The 13,511-nt window shown below is 36.7% G+C and overlaps 1 protein-coding gene across 5 annotated transcripts in view; it reads left to right on the top strand.

Moving 5' to 3' along the window:
- LOC136033152 (uncharacterized) overlaps positions 1 to 13,511 on the top strand; it is a 137,276-nt gene that overhangs the window by 21,864 nt on the left and 101,901 nt on the right. For all 5 annotated transcript variants that reach the window (XM_065713806.1, XM_065713808.1, XM_065713807.1 and 2 more), the window contains exon 2: positions 10,504 to 10,857. In XM_065713806.1, the coding sequence (XP_065569878.1) occupies positions 10,641 to 10,857 (217 nt within the window). In that variant the 5' untranslated portion in view covers positions 10,504 to 10,640. The remainder of the gene's footprint in view (positions 1 to 10,503; positions 10,858 to 13,511) is intronic.

Genomic DNA, 13,511 nt, shown 5'->3' with positions numbered 1-13,511 from the left:
CTTATGCTAAATTTTTTGTATAACTTTTAAAACAGCTTTTTTATTCTAATTAAATGGTCCTTGTGTGTTCAGGAGTCATTCTTAAATAATTGGAGCAAAAGGTCAAACTTTAGCATATAGAGCAAGGTATTGAGAAGGGGGTAACCCTCCTCATATATGTAATAATTTCTATTTGTTTTAAGTTTTAAGGTTGATCCTTACTTTCAGTAATAAAAATTGTTTATTTTAATTTAATTCAACATCAGGGATGGATATTTGGTGGAACTCCATTGTAAAAAATCATATAAGCACATCCTCTTAGCTTTACTGTGCTTCCTGTTTTTTTTTTTTTTTTTTTTTTTTTTAAATCCAATTGCACTGATCATCAAAGTCTATAACATCACAATTTCAAAGCTTAGATTCTATGGATCTATGTACAGGGTCTCCAGCCATATAGGTGCGATCCTTCACTAGACATTTGATGACAATGGGATCAGGTGTACTTTCCTAATTTACAAGCATCATAAACTCACTGTAAAGGGTCCAATTTTTGCATTGTGCACACAGTAATTATCAGCATACAACAAAAATCGCTTCGCATCATAGTTCATCCTGACAACCTATGTATAAAAGCTACCAATTTCAGGTACACTGTGTTCTTGCAAAGCCTCATTCCATAAGATTCACAAATTGGAATTTGCCTTGTAGCTTCAAAACGAAAGTTTTGAGGCAAAACTTTCGTTGAAAGAGAAAAGGTGCAACAAGAAAAGGCTTCTTTTCTGCTATGCCTGATTCCCAACAAAAGTACCTTCTGCAAATCCTTAGTGTAGACCTTTGTCTCTGTTTTGGTTTTGTCTTTTTCAATTTCTCATCTCAGAGTCTCAACTAAAGCTTTGTGTTTTGTTTAGTCTTCCTTTTCTGTATCAAATGCAAGATGCTCAATCTTGTCCTTTAAGAGAACATAAATATTACATCTATCACTCTGAGGTAAAACAGAAACATATTTTTCTCCTTCCATATTCTTCTGTACAACTCCTCTGATATCTGAGTCTTGGGATATTTAAGCTGAAAATCTTCTGTCATGATCAAAATGCTAAGATCCCTTGGAAGTTGTACACAAGTGATGGCACTTTGATTTATCTGGGTGGAAACTTTCTATAAGGTTTCTGTCTATTGTCTGTTAATATTGTTTCCAGGTATCCTGTACTTATTCCCACAATAATATGTCACCCTTGTACTTAGTTCATTATGTGCGAATTATTTTCTTATGGAGAAAATGATTGAATCTGGTGTCTTGAATCCAAAGGTGGCAAAGGAATTTAGACTTGCAAACCATAATTTTTTCAATTTCAGAGATGACGCTTGGATCTTCTGCTGTATTTTTAGGAAGCATGTAAATCACAGTAGAGTTCTTTTGGAACTTTTTTCCACATTGTGCAACTCTTCGGGCAGCTGGAAGAAAGTATAACAAGTCACCTACTTTTTATTAGTACTATATTACTTAGTACCTTATTATTATACTATACCTACTACTAGTTTATTTAAATGAAGGTGAGTTTTCTAAATATAAAAATAGGTTTGAAAATCTGTTTCTGCTTTTATGGGTTGTGCAAATATTTTAGTGATGATTTTGTTGGTGTAAGATTTCTTAAGAAAAAGGATGTATTCTGGACGTCAATAGTGTGTTTATCTTCCTGTCTTTGATGCCAGGTACGCCTGCAAAAGCGCAGAAGGTAGAGGACGTTCGCAGAATTGTCATCTTCGAAATAAAATGTTTACTCCATAAAGTTGGAATATTTATTCAGAAATGAACAGAAAAACTGTATAGGAATGTGTGAGGGAACATTTTCTATATTTTATGAAGGGTTTTGGTGTTAGCTAGTTCTCGGTGGTGGTTAATTCTTGACGTTATTTAAATCTCACTGTGACTGAGAATTGGTTTCTGAATCTGGTTTCTCGAATTCAAAGGTAGCAAGGAATTTGGACTTGCAAACCATAATTGTTTCAATTTCAGAGATGACGCTTGGATCTTTTGCTGTATTTTTAGGAAGAATGTGAACCACACTAGAGTTCTTTTGGAATTTTCCTCCATATTTTGCAACTCTTTGGGTAGCTTAAATCACGTACTCATTTCCTCATATCTTGTTGTCCAAAATTTGTTGTTTTTTTGCACCTTCATGATAAAACAATTTTCAACTATTATTATATTTCTTGGAAGGTCAATCTGGGCCTGATGGGAATGGACGCTTTGTCATCAATCTTTCACTTTTCTTACTTCTCACTCTCTTTTGAACAATCAGATTGCTCAAACCTGGTGAAACAGTCTCTTTTGTTTGTCTTTCATGTTATATACGCTGGCAGCTCAACAGATACAAGTATGTATATGGCAGATGCATGTTTTCACCTTTGGCAGACAGGAAAAAATCCTGTAGATACATGTTTTTTCCAGAGACAACTTTGCTGGGGATTGTTCTACAACATTTTTGCATACCATTTCATTCAGCTTTTTCAGCTGAATTTGGTGAGATATATAAATTTGAAAGTGACTTTTTGTGTATGTACAAACTTTAACCTTTGGAGGGCTGTAATAGTGGCTACATTCCTAAACCATGAAAAACATAGGCCCATGTCATTACTGCAGAATTGAGCGGCAAATATATTATGTAAAAATATGGATAATAATAGAAAGATATATGACAACCTGACTAACTGAAACATGTTGACTCTTATAGAGTAGAAATTACATTGTCTTAATTTTTTTATTTATTAATATCATTACTGTAGAATTGAATGGCAAATATATTATGTAAAAATGTGGATAATAATAGAAAGAAATATGACAACTTGAGTAACTGAAACATGTTGTTATTATAGAATAGAAATTACGTTGTCTTAATGTTTTTTATTTATTAATATCAAATATTGATTTCTAGGAATATTCCTGGTACACCTTTATTATGAAACTCAAAAGTAACATTAAGCCTCAAAACGAAGAGACTTATTTCCAAAGAAGTGGCATTATTCCATATCATTCCATATGAATACTATATTCCGCATTATATTCCATACAATGTTAAGAAGACTAGGTCGCTAAAGCTAGGATTAATTGAAGATGAAAAGGTAACATTGGGTAACGAAAAGATCGATCAAGTGAACAGCTTCACTTATCTTGGTAGTAGTATTAGCAAGATAGTAGGCGCTGTGAGGACGTTAAAAGTAGAATAGCCAGGGTTCAGCGTGTTTTTTTGTAGTTAGAAAATGTTTAGAAGAATAGAAAAATGTTTGTGAACCAAGATTTGAATGTTGGAGGCTACAGTGATGACAATGATCAAATATGGTTGTGAAGCATGGGCGCTCCCTAAAACGGAGGAATATTTGCAATGTTTTCCAGAGAAATTGCCTACGTATTATTTTGGGTACCCGACTGACTGACCGTATTTCAAATAGTAGGCTGTACGAAAAGTGTCGTTCAATCCTGCTTTCTAGGGCTATATTGAAAGAAAGGTCAAGATGGCCAAGGCACGTTCTGCGGATGGAGGATGACAGATTGTCCCTTTCAGCCAACCTTCTAGGGCTAAACGGAAAGCAGGGTGGGAGGATATCCTAAAGGAAGATTTAAGGGAAATGGGAACTTCCTTAGAGGGTGTCAAGAGGGAGGCATTGAATAAATTGGGATAAAGACGGATCTTGCATAGCTGTGTTGGCCTCAGGCGACTTGTTGCTGCCGTAAGTTGTTCGTAGTGGTAGTAGCAGTAATTTAACTCGTTTAAATAGCTAAAAAAATAAAAAAAAGGATTAAAATTATATTGTAAAGTAAATTTACATGCTCCTTAGATAAGTAGGGACTGCAGACACATAATTAATCATATATAAAAAGGAAACTCAAAATCTACATTGTGCGTAACATAAGGTTTGAGGGACTTCTCGCTAGGTGGGTCTAAAGGGGATCTCCAGTATTACTTGTGAATTTTCACCTGCAAGTAATCTTTTTTTTCTATTTTTGGGAAGTTCTCAAAAAGGAGTGGAAGCAAGCGTTGTGTAGAAGAAAAAGAGACAGGCTAAGATAACTATTAAAAATGAAAAAAAAAGTTTTACATAACCCTTAAAAAAATAGCCGAAGGAACCAATCTGTAGTTTTATATTTTGTGAATTTAATTAATTTGTTTGCCAAAAACCTATGGTGGACCAAAATAGTCAGAAGGAAAATGGAAAATGTCATAAAGAGAAAAAAACGGAATATCTTCTTTCTTTTTTCCTGTTTTTTTCTATGACATGAGTAGTGACTACCCTTTGGATTTAAACGGTGCCCTATCCCTGCTTTCAAACGGAGCCCTGCCTCCCACGACAGTCCTATCCCGTCATTCTGACGACAGCTAGCAGGTACATGTTACATCGTAGGGATTGTTTTGTAAGAGACGAAAGTGTCTGTTACAAGATATGAAATTGTTTGCCTACATTGAGGATGGCGTAGTCTTGCGTGACTTGATGGATTTATAGGGAGTGACGCAATCTACACGCGGGTGTTACGTAATGGTGGCTTGTACGTAAGATGTTACGTAATGACAGCGCACACATGGGTGCTACGTAATGGGCGTGCACACTCGAGATGTCACGTAATGACAACGAACATGTGGGGTGCTACGTAGTGACAGTGCACATGGGGGATATGACGCAAACTTTTACATGGGTGTTACGTAATAACGGGTGGCACACGATGGTATTACGTAATGACAGCGCACACGTGGGATGTTATGTAATGACAGTGCACACGTGGGGCTTTACATAATGACGATGTATACATGGGATGTTACATAATACTTTAAGAGATTTCATTTTCTTCAGGATTTCTTTTTTTCAAAATATTTTTCTTCGGAGTTTCATTTTCTTTCAAGGTGTTTTTTTTCTTTCAAAGCGTTTTTTCTCATGGAACGTTATATTCTAATGATTTTTGTCCCCATTAGGTTTCGAACGGGCCATTTCCATTTAATGGAACTGCGCTCTAGACAGCAGGACCAGCAATCTATTTCTAATATTATGATTCAGCTAATTCACTCACATGATAAGCTATTGCTCGCAAAGAGAATCCCCTATTCGCGCATACTAGAATTATTAAGCTTTTGATCACGTGTTTCCTATGATTGCAATAAGTGACTTGCAGTACACCTGCTTTTTTAGTATTGCTTTAGAGACTATTATCAGATAGTATTGCTATCAGAGATGAAATAAAGGCGAGAGTACCATTATGGCTTGAATATGCTACGCCTTCATACATGATCAAAAAAATTCCGTTTCCTCTTTACTACACACAATTTTTCACTTATATGAAGGACATTTTTGCATGAGCACATCTATTTGCAACTACAAGATGCTTAAATTGTATTAGTGAAATGTGTTGGTTTTTATCCTGGATCATTAAATCAAAAGGATAAAAACTTTTGTACATACAAATTTTATTAATAAAAAACTTACACAACATTATTAAAACACAGAAAAAGCAGTTAAAATTCAACAACGGAAAAGAACTTGATATTGGATAAAATATATGCAAAAACGAGCTTGCATTACAGAAAGGCAAAGGGGCATACCAACTAATTCCAGGGGAGGGCTTGTTATTAGAGATAAATTTAATCCATATTAAGAGTTATTTTTGAGAACTTTTAATGAAAATTCCATGTTTCATTCAGCCAAGGCTATATATATTCACGCCACCGTGACAATATGTGGCTAACCCACCCTAGCAAGCAATTTCATTGGGATGGGGGTTGTTATTAGCGATAAATTTATCCATATTAAGAGTTATTTCTGAGAGGTTCTTCTGAAAATCGTTCACTTCTTTAACTGAGTGTTGAATTAAATTGAGTGATTAGTGTTAAATGCATATTATCATTCCTAATTCATTTTTACCAGAAATTTTCATAATAAGAATATGATTTTAATCCAATGGTTCATGTTTTTTTGCAAGCCATCCTTCCGTGATGCATCAAGTTATTTCACATCACCATGTCACAGTATGACTGCCCCTGACACCCCCTCATCACTCCTAAGACGTTTTCCAGATCTTTTCTCGTTAAAAATCATGCATTAAATCCAATGGTTCATGTTTTCGCAAGCCAACCCTCCGTGATACACCATGTCAATTCACGCCACCGTGTCACACTATGACTAGGTCCCTGACACCCCTTATCATTCCTAAGACATTTTCAAAATGTTTTCTCGCTAAAAATCACACCCTCAATCCCGATGGTTCATGTTTTGGTGATACACCGTGTCTATTCACGCCACCGTGTCAAACTGTGACTAGCACCCCTCATCATTTCTAAACCGTTTCAGACACTTCTTGATCAAAAATTATGCTTTATCTCGATTGATTCGTGTTTTCAGAAGCAAACCCTTTCGTGGTGCCCCCTCAAACACTTCACATCGCCATGGTATTTTGCGCCTTCCCACGTGGCATCAATGTGACATCCATCATCACCTCTAAGGCACTTTCAACCTTTTTCCCATGAAAATAAGCTTGTAAATCTAAAGTCGAAAAATGTTTTTATTTGAACAGCAGACTTAGAATTTCATTGTTAGAACGTCATAGTCCAAGGCAATTCACGCCACCATGGCAATATGTGGCTACCATTCCTTAGACATTTATCATTCCTAAGACATTTATACCAGAAATTTTCATGATAAAAATATGATTTTAATCCAATGATTCATGTTTTTTTTCAAGCCCATCCCTCCGTGATACACCATTTCAATCCACGCCACCATGGCCATGACACCTCTAGCACCCCTCATCATTCCTAAGACATTTTTCAAATATTTTCTTGTTAAAATATGATTCAAATCCAATGGTTCATGTTTTTGCAAGTCAATCCTCCGTGTTACACTATCTCAATTCACACCACTGTGACAAACAATGACTGGCCTTCTGGCACCATCTAGCAGCCCTCAAGACATTTTCCTGGCATTTTCCATTTGAAAATATGATTTAAATCCATTGATTCATGTTTTTTCGCAAGACAACACTCGGTGATACACCATGTCAATTCATGCCACCGTGTCACACTACGACTGGCCCCCTGACATCATTCCTAAGACATTTTCCTGATATTTTCTCGCTAAAAATCTTGCGCTAAACCCAATGGTTCATGTTTTCGCAAGCCAATCCTCTGTGATTCATCATGTCAATTCACGCCACCGTGTCACACTATGATTGGCCCCCTGGCACCCCTCGTCATTTCTAAACTATTTTCCAACATTTATTGATAAAGCTTTAACTCCATTGGTTCGTTTTTTTCGTAAGCAAAACCTTTAGTGATTCCCCCACCTAAAAAAACAGTTTACACCCTCATGGCATTATGCGCCTGCTCCCATGGCATTCTTGTGACATCCATCATCATCTCTAAGGCACTTTCAACCTTTTTTCCAAAAATTAGCTTGTAGATCTAAAATTGAACAATTTTTTATTTGAACAGCAGAACTTAGCATTTCATTGTTAGAACGTGATAGTCCAAGACAATTCACGCAATTTAAACATTTATTGAGTGGACCTTTTTTATGTTCCCAGTAGTTTTGTAAAAATTGGCAATTTTGACCCCCCCCCCCAGATTCCACACTTCCGATTCCAGCAATTCCGCTCCGAGTTCCGACAATTCCAGAATTTTTATTTGGCTACCTCCGTGGTAATCTATGACTGGTCATCAAAAATACCTACTTCATTATACGATTTTGATCAGTATCATTTGTAAATTGGAAGGATAAACATCTACATCTTATTTTTTTTAAAAGTGAAGATGCAATATTCCAAGAAAATGTGTGCACATGATAAATTTATCGTTGCGTTGAATGCTGACAAAGACAAATATTTGAACTATGAAACAGGTACTAGTGGTAACACTATCGGAAGTATATGCGTGCATTTTCATGACAGTGGGAGATTAGATTTCTTTGGAGTATCGAAAAGGTTCAATGATGGTGGATGGCGAGTGATATTTCCAGAAAAGTTAGTGCTCAAAGAGAATGCAAGCCTAAAGCTTTTAGTTGATAACAAAGGCCAACCTCTTGCTTTTACGGCTGGTAACACATTACTTATTGATAGATCCTATTGCCATCTTCCCGGTATTAGGAATCAAAAGAAGACAGGCGTACTTTTCTATCATTGTCATAAACCATACCCTATCCAGGTGCCAAAATTTTAAACTGTGTAAGTATAATGTCGTAATAGACAGTGAAATCGGAAGCAAAATATAAAGAGCACTAGTAGACATTATCAGACACACAGGTACATGCAGTCAGACACACAAGATACGGAGAGAGAGACAAAAACACACAGAAGGAAAACCACAAAAACAAAACCAAACAAAGTCAGACAGACAGGTACATGCAGTCAGACAAACAAGGCACGGAGAGAGAGAGACAAAAACACAGAAGGAAAAACACAAACACATACGCAACCACACTTAGTCAGACACACAGGAACACACACACAGTTGGACAAACAGGCACACAGAGAGAGGGAGAGAGAGAGAGAGAGAGAGAGAGAGAAAACACAGAGGGAAAAACACATACACACACACACAACCAAACAAAGTCAGATACAGAGGCACAGAGAGAGAGAGAAAAAAGCACAGTTGGAAGACACGCACATGCAAATACACGCATACGTACACACATACACACATATACAACCACACAAAGTCAGACACACACAAACACACTTGCTAGCTAGGGTTTTTTAGCCACATATTGTCACGGTGGTGTGAATATGCATAGCCTTGGCTCAAATAAAACGTGGAATTTTCATTAAAAGTTCTCAGAAATAGCTTTTAACATGGATTAAATTTATCTCTACTAACAAGTCCCCCTGGAATTGATTTCTATAGCCCATACCCTGCCTTTCTGTATTTCACGCTTGTTTTTCCTTATATTTTGTCCTATATCAGGTTTTCTAGGTTTTTTTTTCCGTTGTTGAGTTTTATCTGATTTTTCGGTGTTTAAATAATGCTTTGTAATTTTTTTTTATTAATAAAATTTTTATGTACAAATTTTGTTTCCTTCAGATTTTGTGATCCAGGATAAAGCTTCAATACATTTCACCAATGCAATTTAAGTGTCTTATAGCCTATGCAAATAGATATGCTTCTACAAGAGTAATATAAGAGTAAAATTTTGTGTAGTAAAGAGGAAAAGGAAATAATTTTGATCATATATGAAGGCGTAGCATATTCTAGCCTTAATGGTACTCTCGCTTTTTTTCATCTCTGATGTCTTTATTATCTCATAACACTATCTAAAGCATTACTCAACAAGCAGGTGTACTTCAAATGTAATCATAGGAAACACGTATACAATAGCTCAATAGTTGGGATTCTCCTTACGTGCAATAGCTTATCATGCAAAACGTATTAGCTGAATCATAATATTAAAAATAGATTGCTGTTCCAGCTGTCTAGCGCGCTGTTCAAATGGATGGAAATGGCCCTTTCGAATCCAAGTTGGGACTAAAATCATTAGAACATAAAGGTTCCCTGAGGAAGGACGTCTTGGAAGAAAATGAAATCCTAAAGAAAAAAAACTTTAAAAAAGGTCCCGAAGAAAATTAAATCTTTTAAAGTATTATGTAGCATCCCACGTGTACATCGTTATTACGTAACACCCCACATGTATGCTGTCATTATGTAACATCCCGCATGTGCGCTGTTGTTACGTAACACCCACGTGTGCCCCCGTCATTACGTAACCCATGTATGTCACATTACGTAACACCCATGTGTAAGATTTCGTCACATCCCCGTGTGCACTTTCATTACGTTACACTCCATGTGTATGCTGCCATGTCGGGACATCTTAAGTATGCGCCACCATTATGTAGCACCCAACTGTGTGCTGTCATTACGTAACAGCCACGTTTAGGATTGTGTCATTCCCAATAAATTTATCAAGTCACGCAAGGTTACGTCATCCTCAATGTAGGCAAAAAGTCTCGTATCACGTAATAGACGCCTGCGTCTCTTGGAAAACATGGCCTCTGAGGTATCATGCACCTGCTGGCTTTAGTCGGAATGACGGGATAAGGCTGTCGTGGGAAGCAGGGCTCTTTTAACAGCAGGGATAGGGTGCCGTTTAAATCCAAAGGGCTGTCATTACTGACATAGCCTGTATCCTGTTCCCCTTTAATACCGTTGGAAATTTGCATGCCATGAAGTTTGCTTAAAAGAGATTGGAGATTGAAAATATAAGTCTAAGTAAATACATCTATTGTGCTATTTATTCTTGTTCTCAGAAATTCTTTGGATCAATCTTCTGCAATGGCTCTATACCCAAGGCCGTATTCTGGGGTGGTGGTGGTTTGACCCTCCCCCCCCCGAAATGTTTGTCTGGCTCGTAAAAATACATCAAAAATGAATATAAAAATGTTTTTGGCGAGTTTTTTAAGTTTTTTGTAGCCCCCCTCCCCCCAAAAAAATCCTGGATACCGCCCTGCCTCTACCCTTTTTTGTTTCAAGCCTTTGATCCTCTTATTTCTTTCAGGCATGATCATATGAATAATAAGGAGAACAAAATTAGAGAAAGTCCTTAGCTACTCCCCCTCTTAAGGGGGAGAACCCCGAATGAACCCTGGTGCCTTAATACTATAAGCTGCATGAAAGAACTTGTTGAAGCTAAACATGATTGGAATCGGATCAGATCCCATCCCTTGTGGAGGTCTCCTGTATGCAGTGTACTATCATCAAGAAAGTTTTGGAATATTACGGGCCAATACAAACGCATTTCCTCACTGTGCGTTTCATGGTGTCCGGGAGTCTGAAGTTTTTCAATTTGCTGGAAATTTTGGATTTGAAATTTGCCAGTTTAGTGATTTGTGGACCTCAATACCTGACCCAGGTAAATATCTTTTTACTTTTATCATGATTACAGCAGTAGCTGCAATTCACAATCTTGCTGATGAAGATCCCCACATTGCTGGCGCATAGGGCGATGAATTGACGTTTCAATTGTCGGGCTCTTTTTTTACAATGACAAGTAGCAACCTTGTCGCCCAACCTGGCCGCAGTGGGGATTGATCCTAGGGATCTGTAGATCCAAGGGATCTGTAGATCGATCCAAGCAGATCATCAATCCGCTGTGCTTCCGCAATATGATCCACAGTCAACGAATTAAAAAAAGCCAAAAAAAATGGGTTTTTGAGTAAACTATCAAGTGGCATCTATATTTCTCATGTACATTTAGATTAGATTACATTTAGATTCAGCTCAGCAGTAGTCTATAGTTGCAAGACGAAATTTTAGAAATTCAAAAAAAAAGAATATGCGATTAACTTAAAAGGTAAATCAATGACGCCTTTGTTGAAAAGCCTTCTTTGCAAGTTTAAAGTTGCAAAAACAAGAAAACTCGCATTTTTACATAGATAACATCATTTAACCTGTGGTAGCACATTAGATTGATGCTCTGCTTGGCATTTGGGGCCCGGGGTTTGCTTTGCACTGCTGCAAGGTTCGATGACAGGCTTACCCTCTGTCCCGGTAAAAAAGACTCAGTAAATGAAATTTCAATTTCCCATTGGAGGTAAAGATAAAGAATTGGAAAAATAAAAAAATCAACTGTCTACCCTCAGATATCCCATTTACCTTTATTAGTGCTTTCTGCGCTTTCCTTTCTAAGCCCAGGTCTTTTTTTTTTTTTTTTTTTTTTTTTTTTTTTTTTTTTAATGAGCATGGTGATTCCCAGAGATAAGGAAACAGGGATCCTTGACTTCTTTGAGAAATGCGCCATGGCAGAGAACATGATTTTAATCTGAAAATTATCATTTTTTCTTCCCACTGAAAAGTAACCTTATTTTTTGTAGGGGATTTGTCTTGGTTTTAATCCTTAAAAAGTGAGTATTTAAAAAAATGTGTTTACGTAAAACAAGATCTATTGTACTAATGGGGAGTTACAGCTCTTCTGAAGCAAATGCTTAAATTGAATAAAAGTAGTACCATTAGAATCCTTATTTTATGCTACTCCTAAAAACCATGGTCGCTGTTATGACAATCCCCCCCTGGTGGTCCCATACATATCCTTAGTATATATTTCAAACTAATACAAAACACTAAAACTATGGAGTACTTACTTCATAAAATGTAGCATGTTCAAACAGTTCGTTGTATTAATAGATATTGATAGATATATCAAAAGATTCGACTTATTATGCTGATTTCAGATGTATATGATTCACAAAGTTTGGTTTACTCGTCAAACACTACGAGCCTGAGAAAATTTGCCTGATTTTCGAAAAAAGGGGAAAACACCCCTTTAAAAGTCAAGGAATCTTAATGAAAATCACACCATGAAAATCATTATCTATACCATGAATATCACCATGATATTCAATCAAATCACCATGAATATCTAAGAACCTTATTGTAGAAGTTTCAAGCTCCCATATGCAAAAATGTGGATTTTTTTTTTTATTTTTTGCCAGAACAAAGATCATGGATGCGTGTTCATTTTGTTTTTTCCCCAAGGATGATCGCATGGAACCAATAATCATAGAATATCGGGAAAGGACTCGTTCGAACGGAAATTAAAAGCTCTAGTGCCCTCTTTAAGCGAACAAATAGATTGGGGGGCAGCCACCCCCTCCTATTCCCCTTTTTCCCTCAAAACCGACCGATCAAAATTTTCAAAATTTGAGAAAAGTCCAGTAACAATGCCTTTGGGGATAACATGACCCCCCCCCAAAGTCCCTGGGGAAAGGAATGTAAGTTATGAAGTTTGTCAATTGTTTAAATACTGCATTTGTTATTGTGAAGTATATAAACACCTTTCTTGGGGGGAGGGGGAGTGAATTTTCTGCTATGGGGATTCTCCGTAAGGGGGGAGTTTCCAGGGGAAGTTTTACACTGGGAGAATTTGCCAGAGTTCCTTTACGAAATTATTTTTATTTGTTTTACTTTCTCTTAGGCGACTCAGTCTCACATGTGGAGATACTTAGGACCTTACTTTCAGGTGCTCCTTGCTTTCAGATGAGAAAGTTTGTTTTTTATTTAATTGTATAAATGAGATTATCATGTTCCCTTCCATTGTTGTTCACATTTTGAAGCCCTTTCAACTAATTAACCAATTTTTCATCAATAACTCAAGTTAAACTGGATATATTCGAGTCTACACAGAAGGTACCCGCTATACAAGGTATCGAAACGTGGAAACAACCACAAATAAATTTATTAATAGGGTTGTATATGGGCCCATCGGGAGGGGGTGTCAGTTAACGACTGTTATGTTCAAAAGGAGCATAAAACAAGGAATTTAATGGTACTACTTTTATTTTATTAAGATATTTCCTAAAAAAAAACGTAATTCTCCACTGTTGCTAGGTTTATTTCTGAAAAATATCTGTCACAAGCCCAGATGGGCTGAATTCTGTTTTTGAATCTCTAAACACAAGGACACAAAGAACAAGCAGGTATAATAAGGCGAGTCATGAAAACCGAAGAAATTTTGATAATGCTAAGGAGGTGTGCGAAAAATTTTTTGAATGTAAAAAAAAAAAAAAA

The sequence above is a fragment of the Artemia franciscana genome, chromosome 11 (genome assembly GCF_032884065.1).
Source record: "Artemia franciscana chromosome 11, ASM3288406v1, whole genome shotgun sequence".
NCBI lineage: Eukaryota > Metazoa > Arthropoda > Branchiopoda > Anostraca > Artemiidae > Artemia > Artemia franciscana.
The sequence above is the reverse complement of the archived record's forward strand: the minus strand, read 5'-3'. Positions and strand labels throughout refer to the sequence as shown.